Raw genomic sequence first — 25,614 nt, forward strand, 5'->3', positions numbered from 1 at the left:
CTCCTTCTTATAGGTGTCCCATGCCTCTTGCCATTTTTGTCTGTACTGTTCCCCTTGCTTCGTCATCATTTTGCTCAGCAGGTCTCTCTGCTTCCTGTTCTCTTTTTTCCTGGTGCTCCATGCTTCTTCCACCTCTTTGTCCCACCATCCTTTTAGCCTTGTCTTTCCTTCTTTGAATCTTTTGTTTCCAACATTTTTCTTGGCTTCTTTCAGTTACATAAACAACAAAAAGGCGATCAGAAGTGGAATTGGACCTTTAACAAACAGCGACGGTGCACTAGTGACTGACAGCCAACACGTTGCAAACCTATTAAACAATTACTTTTCCTCGGTGTATAATAATAACAGTCCTCCCGCCACCACCACCAACACCAGTACTAATGTAAATCCCGAGCATGCATTGTCTAACTTTGAAATAAAACCCGATGAAGTCCTTAAGGGGAGCGTCTGGGGGGGGTATTTTTGATGAATATTTTTAATTCCTCGAAATTCACTTTATGGGCTCATCATACCAGGGATACAATGGGGTGTCACGTGGCGAGGTTAGTTTTTTAAAATTTAAATCCTCGCGCGGTCTGGCGGCCCTTTAAATATCTGGTAGTGTTGCCATACAGAGCGCTTTACGCGCCAAAATATGCATACATGAATCAGTGCTTTTATGTCCGTAATTTTTGCAATAGAGGATATTTTTTTACACAGGGTTAGAGTTACATTGACATTCATTACCAATACATTGTCATCGGAGAGCAGAATCGATGGGCGATCGATAAATTTAGTTTTCCTTCGTTTTCTCAAAACAGGGTCACACGCGCATTTATTTGATATTTCTAAGTTATTTATGGACCTAGCACAAACATAAAGATAGCGTTGGAAAGAGAAAAAAATTAGCTATAAATGCTAGTGATCAGAATCTGGATAAACATCATCAAAATTTTTATATAAATTTTCTAAATTTAAACTTTGAAGAAACAAAAAAAAAACAAAAAAAAAAAGAAAATGGAAAAGTAATCTCTAGGAATACACTTATTTTGTATGCCCGTTCCAGTGGTGTTTTTATTTTTGAGCTATCTAAACTCTAAATATGCTTTTTTTCAATTTCAAAATTTTTAAATTTTTGAAAAAAAATTCATAATTTTTTTTTTTCAACAAATCTTCACCAAAACTGTACATGGTGTTCCTACTCAAGGTACACATCACCTGTGAGAAAATGGTGATCCTCTGATAATATCTTAGAACATGGCAGACGCTCCCCTTAAAGCCCTCAAATCACTTAAAACAAATAAAAGTCCTGGACCTGACAAAGTATATCCAACTCTGCTGAAAGAAACAAAGAGCGAAATACTCTCCTCCCTCACAACCATATTCAATATGTCCTTGCGACAAGGCATCGTCCCTTCAGATTGGAAAAAGGCTAACGTGACACCGATTTTTAAGAAAGGAGACAAAAAAGTACCAGGTAATTACAGGCCCATTAGTCTAACTTCGATTGTAGGTAAGCTACTTGAGGGCATAATTAGAGACAAAATTGTGAGTTACCTTGAAAGCCACTCATTGATTGGGGACTCACAACATGGCTTCCGAAACAAAAGATCCTGCCTATCAAACCTATTAACCTTTCATAACGACCTCTTCACTGTTTATGACGTAACCAAATCACTGGACGTAGTCTATCTTGATTTCCAGAAAGCGTTTGATAAAGTCCCGCATCATAAATTACTTTACAAATTAAAGCAAATAGGTATTGACGGTCAAGTAAACCAATGGATCGCGAATTGGTTGAGCAACAGACAACAAAGAGTAGTGATTGACGGATTTAACTCAGAGTGGGCGCCTGTCACTAGTGGCGTCCCTCAGGGCTCGGTTCTTGGCCCAGTGCTCTTCATTATTTACATCAACGACGTGGATGTTGGACTCAATAACCGCATTAGTAAATTTGCAGACGACACAAAGATTGGTAACTCGGTTCTCACTCAGCTCACTGACGAAGACAGGCAAAGCCTCCAAGAGGATTTGCACAAAATTTCAGCCTGGTCGGATAGATGGGAGATGCCCTTTAACGTAGACAAGTGCCAGGTCCTTCAAGTTGGAACGAGGAATAAGAAGTTCGAATACGAAATGCGCGGCGTTAAACTCAAAAGCGTTCAATGCGTCAAGGACTTGAGGGTCAAAATCGCGTCAAACCTCAAATTCTCACAGCAATGCATCGATGCAGCAGATAAAGCGAACAGAATGTTGGGCTTCATTAAAAGAAACTTTGTATTCAAGAATAAAGATGTAATACTCCCGCTCTACAACAGTTTAGTCAGACCCCACTTGGAATATGCGGTACAGTTTTGGTCTCCCCACCATGCAAAGGATATTGCTAAATTAGAAGGTGTTCAGCGTCGGGCAACGAAAATGATCCCTTCCTTGCGCAACAAATCCTACGAAGAAAGGCTTTCTACCCTTAACATGTTCTCTCTTGAGAAACGTCGCCTCCGAGGAAAACTGATCGAATATTTTAAAATACTTAATGGTTTCACGAATGTAGACAGATCAACATTGTTTATGATCGATGACACTTTGCGCACGAGGAACAATGGCGTAAAACTCAGATGTAGACAAGTAAATTCAGACTGCACCAAATTTTTCTTCACCAACGTTGTAGTGCGAGAATGGAAAGCTTCCACCATCAGTGATCCAGTGTAACACGATTGACTCCTTCAAAAATAAGCTCGACCGTCACTTCCTTCAACTTAATATCAACTAGAGTAGAAATGCAACGTTTTGGAGTCTTCTGATTAATGTAAAATCACTTAGGTTTAAGGACAGACCACCAAGTCTGGACCATGGGGTCTGTGTGGTCTGATTTTCTATGTAAAACTCCAAGCTGTCCTTTCCATAGAGTTCAAGTTCTAGACTAGAGTGCGTGTGAGGTTGTCTCCGGGATACAAGGCCATGGTGCCGCCATCGCTTCAAGCCGATGATTGCACACACTTCACTCCTACCCGATTTCAGTTTTCCTCCATGTCAAATAGTAGAGTCAGGAAATCGAGTTGGAGTAAAGTGTGTGCAGTCGTTGGCTTGGAGCGGTGGCGGTACCAATTTAAGGCCCTGTATCCTGGAGGAACTTGAGTTCTACGGAAAGTACTGCTTTGACAGTTCACCGACTGGCCACGTGTGGCGCTGCCTGTATAGCCAATACAGTCCATTTATTTTTACATAGAATCAAATATGAATTCACCATGAACAGCTATCTTTTTATAATGATACCATGGCATATGCATTCTTATCTCAAATATCACAACACCGCACACTGGCCGGACGGGGCTTGTGGCAGTGACAAGAAAAAGGCAGACTTGACATTGTGAAGCAGTGAAATCAGGCTAGGGCAGCAAATAATTGATAATTAATTATATTAGTTTTGCCCTTTTTCGTGTGACAATGAGGAAATTAAGTTCGTAGGCCAAATGAAGGCTGAAAGGACATTGAGAAAAAGTGAAAGTATAGTACCTATACTATATATGATTTACTAACTGTACCAACACCAACACACAGGAGCAATAAGATATGGACACAAAAGTAAAAAAAAAAAAAAAAGATTGAGAACGGGCAAATGAAATAGACATTTATTTAATTGGATGTCTCTGGTGAGGACAATATCAATGATATAGAAGCAATCAGATTATGGATGGTATAATTAAGGTGGTGACTGAATGCAGTGGGGCAGGGTGGTCTTATCACGCAGAAAATGTGAAAATGAGTTACAAAAATGCGGTGTTATTAACTGTATGTAAAGCATATGGGTATATATAAGGCTTAGAGTTTTACTGAGCTTAGCGTTTTACAGTCACTGAGGAAAGAATTAAGGTAGGAGGGGGAGGCAAATGTTGAGTGTGAAAGGACAAAAATCCTCCCTTCTCCCTTGTTGTTTACCTGCAACAATAAACTATCAATCAATCAATCAAAATATATTTGCATAAAGGACTGGATGATCATGCCGTACGTGGTCCCATTCTCTTGGAGAGATCCATAAATTAGGCTAGGTACTATACTAGGTAAACAATAAAGTTTGAAAATACTGTTGATCAGCTTTGGTACCAAACACCAATATTAAAGGAACATAATTAGGAGAAGGCTGTATAGAAGAAAAAAAAAAAAACTGCATTAATTACCGGGAACAAGTGGAAAAAAATTGGAACGCAGTAAATACGAAAAGATAATCCCCACCTCAATCAGTGCAGTATCTATCATATTTTCTTGTGGATTGCTCTAAATTACACATCTCAGTTGTATTATTTTGTTAAATAATGTAAATAATCAAAGTCCTTGAGAAGATGCAGCATTTGTTACTCCGTACATTCGGTAATCAACAGTGACGTCACAGGCCAAGGCCAAGAATAATCGGAGAAAGCTGACACGGACCCAATCTTTCGCCCTTATTACTTCCTTCGTGCCCCTGGTAGGTGGTTCAGGCATTTTATGACGACGAAATGGTCCAATAGAGCTGGCAGTTTGGAAAAGAGGGGTGATTTTAGAGCATAGCTACGGAAAAAATGGTGGTAAGATCGAGGGTCGAGTGGGAGGTCCTTGTCGCTGATTGGCTGGCGGCTCCCTCGAGCTGCTCCTCGACCAATGAGGACGAGGCGCCACACTTTCCTTTCACCCAGCGCCATATTAAGTGACACCTGCAGCCCTCCACTCTTTCCCCTTTCCCTCCTGCCCCACCACTAAGGATATTCAGTGACTATTAGAGTGAGTTGCCATCCCTCCCAGCCGCGGGACAGTGACTGGCCTGCGTTGGTTAGGGTCCTTTCGAGGGCCAGGTCTTTCGGGTCAAGGATAAGGAAAGTCCTGCCTAAGGATGAGGCAAGAGCGCCCGCGGCCCTCTCCAGCTGGCGCCAGAGGTGGCTCGAGGTGCGGCGTGTGTGAAGTGGAGGCCTGAGGTCTGAGGCCTGCCTAGTGGGGTGCCCCTCGTCTCCAGCATGGAGGAGCCCGGGGCCGAACGGTCGTCCTCGCCCTCGGGCAGTGAGGACAGTGAGGGTGAAAGCAAGCACGGGGACGTTATGGAGAATGGCAGGGAGTCTGAGGAGGAGCACAGCAAGGGGGAGATTGAAGACTCTTCCTCAGACAGTGATGGCAGTGGCGAGGATGACTCTGAGCACTCTGCCAAGTCTGACCAGGAGGATGCAAGGGACAGTGGCGGTGGTGGCGGCGAGGAGAGTCAGGGGGAGGAGTATGGCGATGGTGGTGGCGGTGGGAGCAGCAGCTACCCCGTAGAGGGTGAAGCATATCCTATGGCAGACCTGCCCCTGGAGGTGATCACTACTGTGGAACCTACCAACTACGCATACCCTGTGCTCAAGAACATGTCCAACGGTGTCCTGACCCACCGCAACATCTTCACGGAGGTGGAGCGCTCAGTTCTGGTGGGCATCATCAACAAGTACCGTAACATTGTGGACACGCGCAGCCGCACACGTGAGATTTACCTGGAGAAGCAGAATGTGTGGCAGCAGATCGTGGAGGAGTACAACAGCACAGACAACATCATGGTGCGCACAGAGAAGGAGCTGCGCAAGTGTTGGGACAACATGAAGTACCGTGCCAAGCAGGCCGAGAAGGAGATGTTCAAAGTAGAGGTCAAGGCTGAAGGGGAAGCTGAGGTAGACATCAAGATGGAGCCGCCGGATCATGACGCCTTCCACTTTGCACCAGGTGCGTACCCCCATCAATACCTTAGGGTGAGCACTTTGGGATAGGTTATGTGGGCACAATGAAACATGGTTGACTAAAAGACTGACTAATTCCAATTTCTAAAGATAGATAAATATATCTATAACCTTAGCTGAATATTGTCCAAGTCAAAGATACAGTGATCCCCCATTTATCGTGGAGGTTAGGTTCCAGAACCCCCCGCGATGGTGAAAATCCACGAAGTAGTGACCTTATTTTTATTTTATCATTTATATACTTTATATATTATAGGTAAAGATTCGTATTAGGTCCGTGCCAGTATCGCTTAATCTACTTTATGAAACATCACATATCTCTTCATATATCTTTTCTACAAACCTTCAACAGTCATGGAAACGCTTTGAAAATCCAATTCAAGGACTTTTTTTTTTTACTCCTGAAAATAGGGGATAATGTTTACGGAAGCGCGTCGCCTCCTCTGGCGGCGGCCGCGACGACGCTACCGCCCTTGGCCGTAAAATAGCTCGCTGTGGTTTTTGGGTGGGGTATAATATTTAAACTACAACAACCGAACTTTACGACATACTAACGGGGGGGGCTGCGCCCCCCTCGACCCCCCCCCTTTTAACCAGGAACCCCCCCCCACATGTATATGTGACTTTTTCAGCGAGGAGGTATTTCTCACAACACCGGCTGCACCGCCGCTAGAGGAGGCAACACGCTTTCGTAAACATTATCCCATATTTTCAAGAGTAAAAAAAAAGTCCTTGAATTGGATTTTCAAAGCGTTTCCATGACTGTTGAAGGTTTGTAGAAAAGATATATGAAGAGATACTGATGTTTCATAAGGTAGGTAATGAGATACTGGCACGGACCTAAAACGAATCTTAACCATATTATATTTTATATAATTTATATAAACACACATTTCTGAATCTCGCCTCAGCCCGTGTGAACACGGTCACCCAACCACTAGTTTCTCGAGGGAGATTCAAAGTCGGCTGCATTTCACAGGAAACTCATCGAAATTCTTGTCAGAAGCTCAGTCACCAACATGTCGGATAATTTCTCATGAGGTCAGTAAGTTGTGGTCACAAGAAGAAGAAGAGCGTATCAGCGGTTCGGTTCAGTAGCTATCTGCGTGTTTATTCCATTACCGCAAAGAGTTCTACAAAACTAGATAAGCTTGGAGTAATTATGTTGAGCAAGTTTAGGACTTGAGTCTTATCCAAGTGTAGCCACTGCCTCATACTGTCTGGGTCCTCACTGCCAAGTTCTCGTAGCATTTAATGGTAGCAAGCTGTAACACACTCTCCATTTGTCTCCAAGCTAACCACTCACGAACCAATAAATGCTATGGTTGCTGAGCCAATCAGCGCCCAGGATACAGAACACTGTGCTCTGGTTGGTCGCCCCACATACATCAGCCAATAGTGTGTCGTGTACGATCACACGTGGCAAACTAGTTCAAGTGGAAGCGGCCGTAGCTGCGTTTTCCTTATATGCGAGTCTTTGTCTACTCATCTGCTGTACGCTACGTATTGTATTTCGATATAATATTTTAATGTTCTAATTAATATTTTTTATATTTTTAATTTTTTAGGCTAGAAAATGCTTCTTTTTCTGCAAAATACTTAAAATAATAAATATATTATCCGCGATACATACAATTTAAAAATCCGCGATACAGTGAGACAGCGATAAGTGAACCGTGATATGGTGAGGGATCACTGTATTTTATATCACTGAAGGCTCAACCATGTTTCCAGTAAATGTACAAGTGCTTATGATAATTCTGGGTTAGAATTTACTTTATGCCTGTCTCATTTCCTATTTAACTAACTGCTCTTCTATTGCCCTGTATGTTTCCTGCCAACCTTCAAACCTCCTGGAAAACCATAGGCAGCGTTAACTGCTAACTGCATGCCTACCTACCTCCCACAGTCCTGCTGCACATGACTTTCTACTCTCGCTTATCCCTATTCTATCCAAATCTCTTATTTTTATTTGCTGTAGCAGTGTTTAGTTGGCTTTTTTTTTTTTTTTTTTTTTTTTTTTTTTTTTTTAGTCTATGCTTTTTGCCCTTGAGCTGCCTCCCTTGCTGTAAAAAAAATAAAATAAAAAAATAAATAAATAAATAAATAAATCACTGCCTGCCTGTTCCATTGCCAGTAACAACAGCGGTGCACTGCAGAGCCAATCTCACATTTTATCATAAAAAAAATCTAAACTAACCTATTTAACCCCTTACCCCCTGGCATATTTCAGCGGTCTTGTGCTGCAGCCTGGAATAATTGGGCAAAAGTTGCCCTTGGGAAAATATTTGCCCAAAAAAAATACGTAACCTAGATCAATAAACCAAACAGCATATGGAAGTACATTCCTTGAACTTCAAGATGGTGGTCTTGTTTTACCGGTACGCAGACAACGAAGAAGACGGGGGGGGGGGTCAAACAAGGGTCGTGTACAATCACACATGGGCAAACTAGCTCAAGCGGAAGCGGCCATAGCTGCGTTTTACATATGTACGAGTCTTTGTCTACTCATCTGCTGTATGCTACACTTTATTTCAAATTAATATTCTTTAATATGTTCTTATGAATACTTTCTTAATTTTTTTTATATTTACATTTTGTTAGGCTACAAAATGCTTCTTTGAATGCAAAATAAGTAAAATGATAAATATTTTAGAATACCTCTATACTGCAAAATCCCGCGATATAGCGAAAAATATGCGATACGAAACTAAATATTTACAAATTAAAAATCCGCGAGACTGCGATAAGTGAACTGCGATATGGCGAGGGATTACTGTAATCCTCTTCCATTTCCTCTTGACCCTTTTCATACTGTGATGCTGATGTCTGCGTCACGGATGGAAAGGGTTAAGGGGTTAACCTGATGTATCTAACCTACAGTACCCTCTCGAGTTTTGCGCTATCCGAGTTTTGTGATCCTCGAATTTCGCGGTTAGTCCTAAATTCTTACATCCCGACTTTCGTGCATTATCACCCTGAGTTTCGCGCTGCTTTGACATGTACGGGTCACGTCTACTTACCATCAGTGTCATGCACTCTTAGCCACTCTACCTTAAAAGGTAGTATCACACTGGACGTTTTCCTCCGAACATTGTGGCTATGACAAGAGAGAGAGAGAGAGAGAGACTTATTAAAACATTAACCGCGTTTGAACTTCCCGCCTCCTCCTCCTCCCAGTCGCGTTTGGTTCAACTCGGTGCAGCCTCAATACCACGCGAGCCCCCAACTTGAGAGGAGGTGTGTTGCTTGACTCTGGTTATGAGCCCCTCTCGTGAAAGATGAGATAGAGAGGATGTAAACAAGGAGAAAGGAGAAGGTGTGGGGAGGGAGGGTCAGAAAGGAGTCAGATCAGGGCTTTGGTCAGGATATGACCTGACTCAGGTCAAGACATGACCTGACTCTCCCTTCTGCCCCTCCCTACCCCCACCCTTCTCATTTCCCTTTCTTTGTGTGTGTGTCATGACATGACCTGACTCTCCCTTCTGCCCCTCGCCCCCCCCACACCCTTCTAATTTCCCCTTATGTGTGTGATGCACACCTGCAAATTTGCTGGTTGCCCAAGCTGCTGCCAACAAGGTGGGAAGAAAAAGGCCCAGTGTGACACCAGCTTATGGACAACCGACAACTCGCTCCTGGATAGGCGTACAGGCGTTGCCAGTAGTCACAACGGTTAGAGGAAAATGGCCAGTGTGACACCGCCTGAAGGCAGTGAGGCTGCTGATTGGGTGAGTGCCGGCGATGACGTCATCGAACTCCCAGTGAATCACAAGTGTGTTTTCAGAGCTCAGCCAATCGTAAGGCTTCATCTGTGGCTATAGAATGACCCATTCTCTTCCTGTTTTCTTCCTTTTTCCAAGGTATGTATTTTGAGATAACAAGGGAGTAAAGGAGGGAAAAAAGTGAGCTCCGGGGGGCAGCATGAGCCAATTATAATTGCGGCACTATAAACAGTTGCCTGCGCCATGACGGGCTCAGGGCTGACCATCAGGCCCAGATGGATAGTCTACCAACACCATAGACCACATGTAAAAGAGAAGAAAAAAAAATTTCCTCGGGTCGGAACAAATAAGCACTTTTTCAGTGTTTTCAATACTTCGAGTTTCGCGATCCTTGAGTTTAGTGCTATACCTTCGGAACGAAGCGAACGCGAAACTCGAGAGGGTACTGTAGTCTACCGACAGTAAATATTTGATGTGGTCATGGGTTACTGAACCGCATGTGGCCGTGTGGGTCCCCACACACATTTCATGGCTTTTTTCAAACATTTTGATCTTTGTATTTCCTGTGGCTTTCTGGCAGGGTTGAAGGTTGGTAGAAGACAGTATTTCAACAACAGAGCAGTTGGTCAAGTAGGAGACAAAATATGGAAGGGTGCATAATATAATAAATCCACCTTATTGTGACACCAATCTTCACAATTTTTGTATTTCTTCCAGGTGAAGTTTTGTGTAATATGTAAATTAGTCCTACTAAACTTATAACCTAATCCCACCAAACGAATAATCTAGCATCTTTCAGTTTCTATTCTAACCTCACCAAATAAATAATCAAGCACCACTTAAATTTGTAATCTAACTCCACCAAATAAGTAACCTAACACTATTTAAATTTGTAGCCAAATAAGTAATCTAGCCTCATTCAGCCTCTTCTAACCCTACCAAATAAGTAACTTAGCCCTACTCGTTTGTAACGCCTCCGTGGTCTAGTGGTCAGCGTGCCAGGCTACTACTCCGCGTGCCTGGATTCGAATCCTGGCCTGGGCAGCCGGCGTGCAGCTCACCCAGTTGTTCATCTTCCCTCTTGGGCTGATCGATAAATGGGTACCTGGGGAAACCTGGGGAAGGTAACTGTTGCAATCCCAGATTTCACATTGGCCCGTGTCCCGTGGTAACTGGTTCTTACATACCACAGGCTCAAAGGGCCAATGGATCGGACATTAGCACCGCAGCCACGCACAACTATAGCGTATGCAGTATGCACCCACCTTTACTGTACCTTTATTTACTCAGTTAGTAACCAGACCTTACCAAATTATTAACTCAGTTCCTCTAAGGCACCTTTCACACCAAAGTGGCATGTTGCATGGTATGTGGCATGCCACTTGAAAACAAACCTCTTGAAACAGGTCAGGCCTTTCACACAGGAGTGGAGTGACGGATCGCAACCGGACCGTTTTCGTCTCAGTGTGCGACGTGCCTCCTCGTACAGTGTTGTCACATTAATGGAGCTTTCACACCCAAAGTGATTAATAACGAAGATAATATTAATAATATTCAATACAAATGACATTTAAGAATCAACAATAAAAATCCTGCGGATGTATGACGTATGTTGAGTAATCTTGAAGTCTTCTAACTGATTTATGCCGGCCACATTTGACAACACTGCCTCAGTCACCCATGTGGAGTCTTTAGTCAGTTCACCCAAATTACCATATTGGAATATATTGGAAACACAGAGTTATTTATTTAAGGGGAGCGCAATGTGATCTTTCTGGAAGGTTCCCGCAGTGTTGCTGCTGCCCCGTCCCTCCTATCCATGACCCTCCCCCACCACCAACCATCACGCAGCGTTTCGCATGTGCGGTGATGGTTGCGGCGAGTGACATGTTGCTATAAATAAGTCTGTGTTTTCAATATGTGGAGCTTTATCTGCATTCTGATCACACTCATGTTCACGAGTTTTTCCTACGTAATGTAATGATATATTTCAGCAATCAATGAACAACTGTTGAAGACAGCAAGCACAAGTAAAATATGTTATAAAACTTTTTTTAACATCTTCGCAGTTCAACTCATCGTAATACCATTTTCTTTTTTGTTTGTCGAGTTTTTACAATACATCTTGATTCTACAGTCACTGCTGAGTCTGATGGTGTCAACCAAATCTGGCTATCTCGTATATGAGGTGAGCTATGGCATAAAATATAGAAACATGTCTCACTCGAGTGTTGTCGAAGATTAGGGGATAGGTGTTTGGAAGATTGTGTCGAGTTGATAGGTGGAGAAATTGGGTTTTTGAGGCACTAAAGGACACAAGGTTCCTTTTACCCCAATCAGAAATGATAGTAAGGTCTGAGGTTAAGCGTTCTGCAGCCTCCAGCCTTGAGTCATGTAATTCCTGTTGAGAAAGTCTTCTTTTGAAAGAAGTTGAATAATGCAGAGTGAAGTCATCAGCGTATGAGTGGATAGGACAGTTTGTTATGGAAAGAAGATCAATGATGAATAATAGGAAGAGAGTGGGTGATAGAACAGAGCCCTGTGGAACACCACTGTTGATAGGTTTAGGGGAAGAACAGTGACCGTCTACCACAGCAGAGATAGAACAGCCAGAAAGGAAACTGGAGTCAAAGGAACAGACAGAGGGATAGAATCCAAAAGAGGGCAGTTTAGAAAGCAAAGATTTGTGCCAGACTTTATCGAAGGCTTTCGATATGTCTAGCGCAGCAGAGAAAGTTTCACCAAAACGGCTAAGAGTGGATGACCAAGAATCAGTTAAAAGAGCAAGAAGATTGTCAGTAGAACGCCCCTTGCGGAACCCATACTGGCGAGAGACACGCCAGTCCTCGTCGACGGACCGACTTGGTTGGCTAGAATTCGATCGCTGACAGAGTCGGTCTGTCGGCTCCCTGCTACGGGCCGCCTTTGGCAAAGGCCCGTGGTCCCTCGTGCACGAGGGAGCAATCTTGTAATGTGTATATTATAATGTACATGTGTATGTATGCCCCCCCCCCCCCCCCCCCCATACTGGCGATCAGATAGAAGGTTAGAAGTGGAAAGGTGCTTTTGAATCTTCCGGTTAAGGATTGATTTAAAAGCTTTAGATCAGTGGTTCCCAACGTTTTTGCACTCGCGACCCCTTACCCAAAACCTTGAAACCCACGCAACCCCCTACTATCACCAGCTTGATTTTCATTTTATTTTTTTGTTAAGGAGAGAGAAAGAAATGGTATCTTTAAAAAAATCATTCAATAATTTTGTAATTATTTATTGGCAAACTAAATCACAATAAGAATACAAAAGACACAAGATACCAATAAAAATATGCATTCAAACAAAACCCCATATACCACCACAACATGCCTGTTAAACACAACTCACCTCTACTGCAATAATAACCGACGAGACACGCGACACAATCACCCCAACTTCTCGCTGCCTTATGCCCCGCGCATTATCCTCTGGCCCCTCATCCCAGTCACGCGATTCTTCGCCGGCCAATCAGTGATGGGCAGTGAGTCATGTGTTGACAGCGAGCGTGCACACACACACACACACACACACACACACACACACACACACACCCCGAACGCGCTACAGCACTAACTGACTGAACACACATACTGAAGCATAGCTGAACAGACACTCAAGCTTAGGTACATATGTATAAACTCACATTTAGACATACTATATACTCGCTAGTACAGACACATACACATTCACGCAGGGACATACACTAACAGCCACGCATACAGACACCCCCAATGTCATCTAATGACATTGGACCGCTGTAACACACTTTTTTTTTTGCACTGAAGCAAAAGCAAAATATATGTACGAGCACAAAAAAAATCTAATTGAGGAGTTGAAATCAATATTATCCCAAGCAACTAATAGCACGGTTTGTGACCCCCTTGCTAAGGCTTCGTGACCCCCCAGGGGGTCGCAACCCACCGGTTGGGAACCCCTGCTTTAGATAGACAGGAAAGTAAAGCTATAGGGCGGTAGTTTGAGGGATTGGAACGGTCACCCTTCTTAGGCACAGGCTGTATGAAGGCGTACTTCCAGCAGGAAGCACTGTTTTCAAGGCACTCCATTAGGTCCATAAGCCTTCTGAGAGTTGAGGCCAGAGAGGGCATAGAAAACATCATTCTTAACCCTTACATTATGGCGATCGTTTATATAAGTGCGCTGCCACACGCCCCACCCGTACGGGGATCATATATATAATCATCACACTCTACACTCCCTACGTTTCAAATATACTGCCAGTTCTTGACTCAGAAGAATGGTGGAGGCATCTGGCATCCGTACATCTCCTAGGATGGAGATTTCAGCGAAGGGAGAGTGGGACAAGATGTGCTCCACTTCAGAGTTCAAGTAGTCAAAGAATTTTACATAGTTAGTAGAGTTAGGTGAAAGATAAACAGCGCAGATGTATTTATTACAGGTAACTTGATTTACGCGAGTTTGGTTTACGCATTTTTAAAATAACGTGGGGTCCAAAATCCAAATAAATGTTTAATTTACACGTTTTTTTCACTTATACGCGATATTTTATGGAGTGACCACCAGATGTCTCACGCAACTGGACTCACACAGCGCCGCGGCCACACAGCTGAGCTCAGTTCTTCCCGCGCGCCACTTGAACAACAATACAGTACCCACGCTGCCACGCTACTCAACAATAGGGGTGGGCAGGTACCGGTACCAGTACAGGTACTAACGGTACCAGCTATATGGTATGGTACCGGTACCAATGCTAGCCAGTCGCTCATGGTGTCCCTCATTTCTTCCTCACACGCGTGAGGCTGAGACTGAGTGCCTGAGTGGATATCTCGGTGATATGGATATTCTCTCTTTCTCTCTCTCTCCACTGAATGAAGTGAATATTTATTTTTCGATAGAAACCTACCTCTTGTTTGATTTACATTGTTTTTGATTTATGCGACCTCTTCAAGGACACAATACTCGCATAAATCGAGAGTTACCTGTAATAGAATGACAATGAAGTCTTAGCCAGATGGTGGAAAATTCTGAAGAGTCAAGGTCATGGGCACGAGAGCAAGTGATGTCGTTGCGCACGTAGGCGCAACATCCAGCTTTGGATTGAAATTTAGGATTGAGATAGTAGGAGGGAACAGAGTAGAGATTGCTGTCAGTTGCTGCCGAGACCTGTGTTTCGGTGAGGAAAAGAAGGTGAGGTTTAGAGGAGGAGAGATGGTGCTCCACAGAATGGAAATTGAAACGAAGACTGCGAACATTGCAGAAATTAATAAGAAAGAGGTCTAAAGAGTTATCAAGACACCTCTCAAGTCAGCAGCCAGAAGGGGAGTCCTCCCCGGGGGAATTTTTGTTCCCCCCCCCAGGCGGGGACTCCGAGGCGATGTTAAAATATGCCATTTTGAATTTGTAAAATTTGGGGAAATGGTGTGAATGTAGTGTGGTGTGGTAAGAGAGAGGATCTGTCTTTAGAGAGCATGCTGAACTACTCTCTAGTGTTGATGAGACAATAGGGAAATGGAAAGTGAGGACATGGGAAGGGTCTTTGGAGGGCTTCAGCACCCTTCTTGCTTCCCATATATACCTCACCGGGAGTGACTTACACCCGTTTCGGTAGGTGTCTTCCTACCTACTCCTGGGATATATATATATATATATATATATATATATATATATATATATATATATATATATATATATATATATATATATATATATATATATATATATATATATATATATATATATATATATATATATATATATATATATATATATATATATATATATATATATATACATACACAGTACAGTAAACCTCCGATATAATGGACCCGCTTATAACGGATTTCAGATATAACCGACAAGGTCAGAGGGTCAGAAATCCATGGGGATCGATCAAGAAAAGTTTTTGAACAAACCGCCCAGTAACTACAACAGCGGCTGCTAGCCACCTCGCCCTCCTCCCTTTATCTGCTGTCCCATCCTTTGGTTACTGTAGTCTGTTCAGCCCACCTGATGATAATATTTTCCTTGATTCTTGTGGTTTCCATTCAAATGAAGAATGTATATACACCTCAAAAAAGTCTTATGCCTGGGGTGCCACGGACAGTGCCTAGAGGTGCCACAAGATCATCATGAATTTTTAATCATCCTTTTTTTTCTTTTTTATGTTAGTCTGCATTTATAACCCTTAAGTTAATCTAATTTGACTGATGAGTTCTGTTTGAGCATGTACTGTACCATATGTTAATTTTGGTTTGAATATGGGAAATAATTTTAATTCATTAATTAAAGTAATTTAAACAGGTACAGTTGTGTAAAAGAAGTTAATTCATGTGAAGAGGGTGTGTGTGTGAAAAAGGGGTGCCACAAAAGGGTTAATATAAGTTCAGGGTGCCATCACTGAAAAATAATTGAGAACCTCTGGCTTAGGGTATTGCCCGTTACGTAGGTTAGGTTTCGTTAGTTTAATTTTATTCAGCCCACGGTCTGGGGTGGCAGAAATACGAAGCGCAGGATGGGGCAAAGTGGCGGCGGGGTGGCCTATTACATGGGCCGGTGTTGCGAGAAATACCTCCTTGCAGAAATAAGTCGCTCTGCTGTCCACCACGCATGCGCACTGAGGGAATATATTCGCACAGCACACTTGGCGACAGACTGCTAGGCACTGAGGGTGCCAGGTTGGCAGTGGGGCCCTGCAGGGAGGCCGTATTGGCCGTATTGTTATGGGTATGTGTAAAATTTTACAAGTGTGCCAATCATGCACTGACAGACGAAACTGTTATTTTGGGTAGTTTTCGATGTGTTATGAAATATTCTTGTAACTGTTTCGGTCACAAATCATTAAATGATTGACTTTTCAATGCCTGTTGTACACCCACCTCTGCAACCTCAAAATAGCTTGCAGAGAGAGGTTCAACTTGCTTACTGTTTCTATATTTTACTCACAGTTTACAAGATCAGAAGTGGACAAACTAGAGCAAAACCTGGCAAATTAATAATGTTTTTTTTTTTCCTGCTGTGTATTCCCCCGGTGCGCATGCGTGGTGGACAGCAGAGCAACTTATTTCTGCTAGGAGGTATTTCTCACAACACCGGCAAGCGTAGTGGACCACCCCCACCACCGCCCTGTCCCGTCATGCACTGCCGAATAAATTTAAACAAACCAAACCTAACTTAACCTAACCTAACCTACCTAACGGGGGAGCTTCCCCCCCCTCTACCTCCTTAAGTAATGTCAGTACCGACATTCACAAACAATTAGCTATTTTCCATTACATTTACGTCCTGGATTGATGCATAAAATTTTCTTGTGGTGTAAATACATTCTTCATTTGAATGGGAACCACAAGGAGAAAAATATTATATCAGGTGGGTTAAAAAGACTGCAGTAACCAAAGGATGGGACAGCAGATAAAAGGAGGAGGGCGAGGTGGCTAGCTGTCGCTGTTGTAGTTACCGGGTACCGTTGGTTCAAAAACTATTCTTGGTTGGCCCCGGTGTATATATGACCCTCTGACCTTGTCTGTTATATCCGAAATCCGTTATAAGCGAGTCCGTTATATCGAGGGTTTACTGTACCTTTTTAATTTCCGTCGCCTATAACAGAATTTTGGCATTAACGGACTAAGTTCCCCCCATTTAGTCTTATATTGATGGTTTACTGTATATATGAACAATTTGTGGGATTGAACAAAATGAAAAAGGTGTGTCTTTTATGATAAATGCAGCGAATGCCATATGAAATTATGGTACCCTGTGGGAAACACCTTGCGATGCCAGACTACACACAGATCTCACAAGAGTTATATCGATAGCCTAATAGTTCGTGTGTGTGTGAATATATAAATTGATTTAATATATAATAAGAAAAAATAAACAAATATGTCTGTCTAACTATCTATCTATTATGGGGTTGAACGAAATGTATGGCTGTCCCAGTTGTCAGTTGTCAGTTCTTGCCAGCCGATTGAACTGTTCTGAAGTCAGTTCATTTCTGTCAGCAACTTTACATTAATATTAGACAGAGAAGTAGTTATCATTGAAAAAGGCTTTTTTTTAGGTAAACTGGTAATGGCTGCTACTGCTGTTGTTGCTGATTGTGATAAACAGATTTATATCATTTAGAGTGTGGTTTGCCAAAACTTAATAAGCCACACATTTGACTTTTCTTTAAGTATGAATTAAAAATGAAAATTGGCCAGGTTTATAGTAATTGACTTTCATCACTTTACAATTAACCCCTCTTCTCTTCCATCCCTTGGTGTGCTTCTCGCAGAATATGATGCAGCAGTAGAGGACGCCTGGCAGTGTGCTGACCCTGGTGGGGAGGAGGAAAGGGAACCTGCCCTCAAAAAGGCTCGGCAGGAATCTCCTAAACTGTCCAGTCTACTGCTCGCAGCAGCTCACAAGCGACCCCCTGCCAAGAAAACCAGTAAGGGTAGCAGCAACAGTACACCCTACAAGAACAGTAGTAACAGCAGCAACAGCAGTAACAACAATAACAGTAGCAGCAGTAACAACCACAGTATCAACAACAGCAGTAACATTAACAACAGCAACAGCTTTCAATACAGCATCCCATCATGCACCAAGGTGATGCATGTCAAGAAGAAAGGTCACTCAGGCACTGCCACTACAGGGTTTGTTGGTGCCCCATCCCAAGAAATTCCTATCCTCCCTAAGGGCTTGGCCTCTTGCCTCTCCATCACCAACATCCCAAACCCAGCAGGAGCACAAGGAACCCCCAGTCGGGAATCTGTCTCGCCAAGCACCTCACCCGTCCAGGTTGCCCTCAAGCCCATGCCCAGCCTCAAGAAGATGGTGCCCTCCAAGCACCAGCATGGTACCACCAAGGGTTCCAGCATGCGCTCAGGCAGAAAGTCAAATGGTTTGTCCTCCAAATCCAGCAGGGGCCACCGTACCCCTGTCTACCCAGTACAGCAGGAGCCGCTCTCCCTGGTTCCAACTGAGGGTATGGGTGAGGAGCAGCAGCTTAGCATCCGCTTGGTGACACAACGCCACCGTCTGGAGCAACGTGAACATGAAATGCGGATGCGGGTGCTTGAAAAGGAGCTGCAGGCACACACCTTCCAGTGCCAGTACTGGTCCCTGAGGCTTAAGCTGCTTCGGGCTGGTCGGGAGAGTGGCAGCAGCGGCAGCGGTGGGCCCCTCAACCTTGCTGGTGCTACTAACGGTGATATTGATTAGCTGGTGCTTTGATGGGCCAGGGTCAAAACAACAGGTTGTGAGTTTGTGATGATTGGCTACTTCTTTTGACAGGGACTTGCAGCACAGTTGGTCCTTCGTCTTCAGTCCTCCTTTCCTTCCTCCCCTATGCTCTTGTTGTTTAGTGTAACTACCAAGGTTGTTGGTCCCTCTCAGTGTTGTGTCACGTGGACCCTGATGGTTGTGTGTTCAGGTACAACATGTTTTAGTGTCTCATGTTCTGATGTGGGTCTTGGCCTCCACTTGGCTCCTTGGCTTAGTGTGTTCAAGTTTACCTATTTTTACAGAGGCTATTTTGTGGTTACTATTTAAAGGTAATATGTATATATTATATATGGTAATACATAATATTATTGAATAAGGAGTCAGATACATTCTATTTTAAAAGTTTAACTTATACCTACGTGAAGAATTTATTTATATTTACACCATTGACAAAGACCATTGCTGACTGTGTTAAAAATGTATTATTTAAGATGTATGTATGTATATGTGCTTTTAATTTATTTTAAAGTTACCGGTACTTTTTTCATTGCATAATAAGATTGTGAGTGGTAGCCGTGATTGAAGTTGGTAATTGACTTCTGGGCTGGTTAGAAGTATTAACTTGTGTCACTATTGCCAGAATACAGATACATGCTCTTCAATCAAATTACTTTGATTAGTTCTGATAAAATATCATCTTTTGAAGGTTGCCTTCAACCCATTTTCTATAAATGTATGGTATTGCCACACCATAGTCTTTTCTAATACACCAGTGGACCCCAAAAGTCAATATAATAAGTATTTCATAAGGGCTACTCAACTATTGTGAGCAAAGGTCCAGTTAGACAAGAAACAGTGTATGCAGAGGTCCGGATAAATATTTCATACTTACAAGAATATTGCTAGGACCTTTGTGTTATTTAATTATATGTTTCTCCTGGAGCCTGGGGTCCAGCTCAGAAGGTCCAGATTCGAACCGCGGGCCGCCAGTTGAGTAGCCCTGCATTAGATTGTGTACAGGCATACCTACTGCTCCTGCTGGAAAGTTTTTAGTTTAAATATTCTATACATTATGAAATGGGGAAATAAGATTGAAAAAAAAATATTACCTTTGATTCCTTTGGTAGTTAGCAAAGACAGGCCTACATTTAAGGGTCAGTCTATGGTTGAAAACCGAGTGATGATCTCTACAGTCACCACAATGGAAGTCTGGACCCTCTACATTAGGCTTCAAATTCAGTTGGGTCTGAAGATCATTGCATGGCAAGCACTGTTGGGATATTTTTTCTTTCAGTTTCTGGTAACTCGGGGAGCTTGTTGTCCACTGCTGCGAATGTTTAGTCTCAGTGCCTGGCTGACAGGATGGGAGAGTATGATCTGACTCAGTGGTTTTTCATCCCTTCCACTAGCTTAAAAGATTATAACTGCGATGGGTCCTATGCCCCTTACTGACTCAGAATAAGCCTTTATTCTGGCCCTAAGGGAGGAAAAATCACTATAAAGAGACTTTCAAATGTACCGGGTGGGCAAAGTCGACAGTTGTGGTGCTCCTTGCTGCAGCTCACCACCTGCCTCCAACAAAATTTTCCAGCATAAACTTTGTGCCAGGCACAAAAGGAAGACTTCTTGTGGATTCATGGTCACTGTTTTCATTAGCAACTGACCAGTAGTGGGAAAAGTCTTCCTTTTCTGTCTGGCAAGAGATTTTTGCTGGGGGATTTTGTTAAGGGTCAGGTGGAGTGCCGTAACTGTTGACTTTGCCCACCCTGTACAGTACTTGTAATAGTGTCTTTTTCCTTCCTCAGGACCAGAATATGGGCTTATCCTGTGTCAGTAAGTGGTGTAGGATCCATGGGAGATAATTTGGCAAGCTACTGGAGGGCGAGAATGGAAAACCATTGGGAGTCAGATTGGATGGCAAGATCATACACAGGATCCCTTCACAGTCAGCCAGGCACTCAGGCTAGACATTCACAGCAGTGGCCAGCGAGTTTCAAAAAATTCCTACACCATAGTGTTTCCAGGCAATGCTCTCTGGACCTTACTAATTTTGAGCTTCAAAGTAAAAGGTCTGAACTTCCATTGAGACAAAATTAATGTAGTGCTGGACTTTCAAAGGAAGTCTGTCAGTCTGGCAGTAATGATTTGTGATGTCTACATTTACTGGCTTGTAAGTACAGAAGTGGTAGTATGAGGCTAATGTTTTAAACCTTGATAAGGTGTTTTCATAGTATATTCATGTGCTACCATGTTTTGGTAATTTGTGATTTGGTGACCTCATCGCTAGTTTGATCTAGTTTCATAATGTTAATCTTTCTAAACTTTCACTATTTATGTGTGCAGCCTGCATGTCATGGGCTTATGGCCCAACAGGTTCTTTATTTATAGTGGTGCCTTGGGCTTCTGCACCACATGGGGCCATGCTGTCAATGAGCTTCTTACACAAAGCTATAGTTTAATGGATGTATGGGTGTTTGTAGCCACTAGGTCTATAACTGAGGCTAGTGGTGGGGATCAAGCTACCACCATGCTAATCTTCCTGCCCTTGCATGCACTCTTGGTACATTCACTCACTTCCTTTACTTGAGTGTGATTGATATTTCAACCACACTTGATCCTGTTTCTTGGCATAAGAAATTTGTTAATTTTAAAGCTGAACACGTCTTTTTTAACTAACACTTGCTGCCTAGTATCTATGTTTTGCCTCTTGTCTCGTCCTCAGAGTGTAAGACTTACATTTATAGTTCTATATGCCACAGTAGCTCTTGTTTTGGATTCTGGGGCTGTGTTAAATGGTGACTGTTAAGGGTAGAACAGAAGGAGAAAGGGGTGGTCATCTAGTCTGGGATTTTGGGGTTAGATGGTAAGATTTATTTAATTCAGTGTTCTGTTATTTATTTTCTCTGAAGAGGGAACGTGCTACCCAGCAAGGTGTCATGAAAGTCCATCCTCCTCAGTCAGCTGGTTGGCTGTTTGGTCAGGAAATCTTGTTTCTTGATCATAGATTTGAATAGAGTGAGACTAGTTAGTTCCTATGAATTGGTGCACATTACCAGGTTGGTCTTAGGGTCATGGCTGTTGTAGGCATATCTGATGAACAAACATGTGATCCTCTCCCAAGTGTTTGGTGCTCATGTTATCCAGGGTCTGGTAGTCATTCCCTGTGGAGACCCTTGTGTTAGACATATTTTCCATGGGTTGCCTCTTGCTCTTTTGTGATACTTAAAATGTCTTTTGTCTCTGCCAGCATGTTATAATTCACATTACAATGTGTCCAAAATATTATCAAACTTCACACTTCCTAAAGAAATACAGGACTTTTTTTAACAAGTGCATATGTTGGTAGAGAAATAATTGTTGCTGAAAGAGAAGTGACCCCAATTTAACTAAAAGTAACCACTGATTATTTCAGAAAAATGCTTCAGTGGAATGGGTCAGTGGTGATAAACCTAATAGAAAAAAGCTGCATATAGAATAATAACCAGCATCATTACCCTCCAGTGCCTTGATAACAGGGTCCATGACAACCTGTAGCTGCTCTAGATGTTACTGCATCATGTAGCAATGCTCTCTTCACATCTTTCATTATTCAGTCATCAGTGTCTTGCTTAATGGCATGTCACAGCTTTACCAGCGATTCACTGGGAATTTATCCAACAGTGATTCACAAGTGTAACTGAAATTTTTGGCTGTTGCCTTTTCAATGACACTGAAGTCGAAGTGAAGCATGTGAAACAGGACACTTAAGTACACGACTTTGCTTGATAGGAAAGATAATCTTACAAAAGTACAAAATTAATATATGTTGCATCATGTACTTAAATCCTTGTTTGTCGGACCATTCTTGTTTGTTATTCTTGCATAAGATCTTTGCAGTAGGTGTGTGTGTGTTTTAAATGTTTCTATGAAGTATGAATAAGAACTGTATGTACATTCTGTTTCCTGCACCACTTGAAGCAGTTTAGATTATTAGAATTACTTTAGTTGTCATACTTTGAGGCAGCCCAAGGAAGGTACCTGTGGACTACGGTGGGCAGGAGAAACTTCCACCCTCTGTGCCTAGTGAGTAGGTGCTCTTTAAAATACTGCCAGCTTGGAATTAGTCCAAGTCAAGAGGTGGCCAAGCATTTCCAGAAAGATGATACACTCATAAGTATAGTTTTATAACATAGTGGTGTTTACATTCTTATTGCACAGGTCAGTTTGACAGTTTATAAACATACAAGATTCCAGCCCTGCAAAGCTGAAGGAACAATTATTCACAAGTGTAATTTGACCCATTTGTTTTTACGATAATTAGGCTCTGTCTTTCATCGTTCCAATTCACTTTAGATCTCAAGCTGTGCTCGAGGCAGACCCTCCTGTTTACGTTGAAGGAAAGACAAGTCCCTCAAGGCATTGATGGTGCCTTGTCTGTCACCTCGTAAGAGTCGTTCCTGCAAAATATCAAAATAACATTGAACAAGTATCATAAATAAAGATGACTTAAACATTACCTTGTTTTCATTCCCCATTGATTACCATGTTATTTTGATTTATATAAACGTTAGAAACCTTATAGGTCTTATAAAGATTCATGAACTGATGCTTGGTCTGGCAGTGAAAAGGCAATCTTTAAAAGTAAATTTGTTATATACTTATGAAATTAAACCAGCATTAATAATTGCAGCTTCTAAATCTAAGGTTTGCTTTATTTGAAGCAGCCAGAGCTGCCCGTCATACGTTATGCCACAGTGTGTTCTATTCTTGCAGCTCTTGAACAAACATGGCAGTATCTGGGAACTACTACTTTGCTATTGTTGGACACCAGGACAACCCAATGTTTGAGATGGAGTTTGTCCCAACCAACAAGGAGCCCAAGGTGAATAGTAAACAAAACAACTCTAGACTAGTCGGGTTGAGATTGATTTTGTAATAGCTCCCTTTCCTGTCATTGTATTCTTTATTAGCTATATGTTAGTAAGATCTTTTGTGTTGTTATCTTTAGTATTAGTATTTATCCTATTTTTTCCTGGCTACAATTGTGTACTTTTCCCACAATAGAAACCAGTAAATGAACTGATTCTTCACTTATGTTTTTACAGTCGTCCCTCAAATAGTACAGTTTCCAATAGTACGGTTTCGGTTTTATACGGATTGTCATGGAAGAATTTTTTTAGGATTTTTAAATTTCCCGCTCGTTGCGCCAAGTAGTCATGACGTGAGTGGCAACACTGTTCTACCAAAAGACCTGCTGAAAGCACCCTAAAGTGTTCAAGAAAGCTGTTTACCTTGCAGAAGAATTCAGATTTAGGAGAAGTTACGTTTTGGGATGAGTTACATTGCGGTAGGGAGAGCATACCACGTGAATGAGAGCAGTGTTCGCTGTATCTATCATAGTGTAAAAGAAATTCTTGCCGCAGTAACTCAGTGCTCCAAGAGTGCTGCAAGAGTGAAGATAAAGGCCATCCTTTTACTAACCCTTTTCGTTGCTATGGTAACGGTGTCCCATTCACAGCAAAATGGCATCCGCTGATCTTCCTGGCGACGTTTAACATGCATTACTAGCTGTCCTGGCTGACGAACTCCTTACAACAGAAGATGAAAAGGAAGCTGCAGTGGTTATGGTGGCACAGAGAGGTGAAATGCAATGGAAACACTTATATGTGTTTGTTTAGACCGCCATATTTGCTGATGACGTCATCATAGCATGAAGGCGCTCCACCTCTCAATTTCTCAAAGCCGCGAGCCAGTGGACGTACCGAGTTGGCAACTCGTGCTGCTGCGTCACCCGTTTGAGAGCACATGGGACGTTCCGAGAGTCCTAATTCCCTCTCAAACGCAGCCCAGGAGTGTTTCACGGAGGGACACTAATTTTATACGGATTTTCAAATAGTACGGGGATCCTGGGTCCCTAACCCCCGTACTATTTGAGGGACAACTGTATATGCATAAATTGTAACACACTGCATGTTCTGATGTTTGTGCATGCTATTTATCTATATCTCCGACACCCTGCTCCCTCACGGGAACTTCCCTCCAGGGGGTGGCCATGGCAGAAGTGTCTCCATCTCTCCCTGTTCTGGCACTCACTCTCAGCACACTCAGTCCTGCTACTTCCAACTCTCTCACTCCAATACTCGCTCATCCTATTGATCCACTTCACAGGTGATCTTCCCCCGATACCCCTGGCCTCAATCTTTCCTTCATGCACTCTCTTCACAAATATATCCTCCCCCATTCTCATCACGTTCAGTTCAGTTCTGTTCAGAGGAATTGCCTTTGCAACGGCCCTTCCTCTTGGTTTTCTTACGGTTGGTTGTGCTGCCTTCTCTTCTCTGCCTCTAAATGTTTGTTCTAAAATTCTTGAATATAATATTTAATCACGTGTCGAAACCATCTCAGTGCACCACGCTTCACCCACTCGACCACTCCACAATCCACTCCTTTCACTGTCATACCCATATCAAACCTCTCAAGTCTCATACACGCTTTCATTACTTTTTCCATCCCATCCTGACACACCACATGCACTTATATAGCTCATTTCCACTGCACGTATTCTCAATTGCTGTGGTGCAGACGACAGTGCTGGCGGGATAATACTGTTCCTTATTTCCCTCTTTACCTCCATGCTCACATTTCTTCCTTTTATAACTCTCCAATATACCTACTACCTGTCTGCCCTTCACTACTCTTTCCCTCACCTCACCTTTCATACATCCATGGTTACATAAAACTGTTCCTAAATATTTAAACTCAGTCACCTCCTCCATTCTCTCCTCCCCCAGCCTTATCCTACACTTTGTTGTGCTCTCTGCTCTAACTCTGCATGAGTTTGCAAAATCAATGACCTGCCTTTGCTCTCTCAAATACCATAACCCTACTCTTTCCAGCATCCACTCTCAGCTTTCTCCTCTTACACACCCTGTCAAACTCATCCACTATCCTCTGCAGCGTCCCCTCATTCTCTGCCAACAATA

General features: G+C 42.7%; 2 protein-coding genes across 3 annotated transcripts in view; both read left to right on the forward strand.

Annotated features, from left to right (window-relative positions):
- Positions 1–4,279: 4,279 nt before the first annotated feature.
- The window catches only part of LOC127006542 (trafficking protein particle complex subunit 2-like), a 43,417-nt gene continuing 22,082 nt past the window's right edge, over positions 4,280–25,614 (forward strand). Inside the window, exons 1-2 of one of the 2 annotated variants that reach the window (XM_050876510.1) lie at positions 4,280–4,441; positions 23,405–23,513. In XM_050876510.1, coding sequence (XP_050732467.1) covers positions 23,418–23,513 — 96 coding nt within the window. In that variant the 5' untranslated portion in view covers positions 4,280–4,441; positions 23,405–23,417. Of the gene's footprint in view, positions 4,442–4,463; positions 4,735–23,404; positions 23,514–25,614 lie in introns of those variants that run through there. The other variant, XM_050876511.1, reaches the window with a different exon arrangement.
- On the forward strand, positions 4,741–20,709 carry LOC127006540 (putative uncharacterized protein DDB_G0277255). Its single transcript, XM_050876507.1, has 2 exons — positions 4,741–5,697; positions 17,718–20,709. The coding sequence occupies exons 1-2, from the start codon at positions 4,965–4,967 to the stop codon at positions 18,647–18,649; spliced, it is 1,665 nt and encodes a 554-aa protein (XP_050732464.1). The 5' UTR covers positions 4,741–4,964; the 3' UTR covers positions 18,650–20,709.

The sequence above is a fragment of the Eriocheir sinensis genome, chromosome 33 (genome assembly GCF_024679095.1).
Source record: "Eriocheir sinensis breed Jianghai 21 chromosome 33, ASM2467909v1, whole genome shotgun sequence".
Lineage (NCBI taxonomy): Eukaryota > Metazoa > Arthropoda > Malacostraca > Decapoda > Varunidae > Eriocheir > Eriocheir sinensis.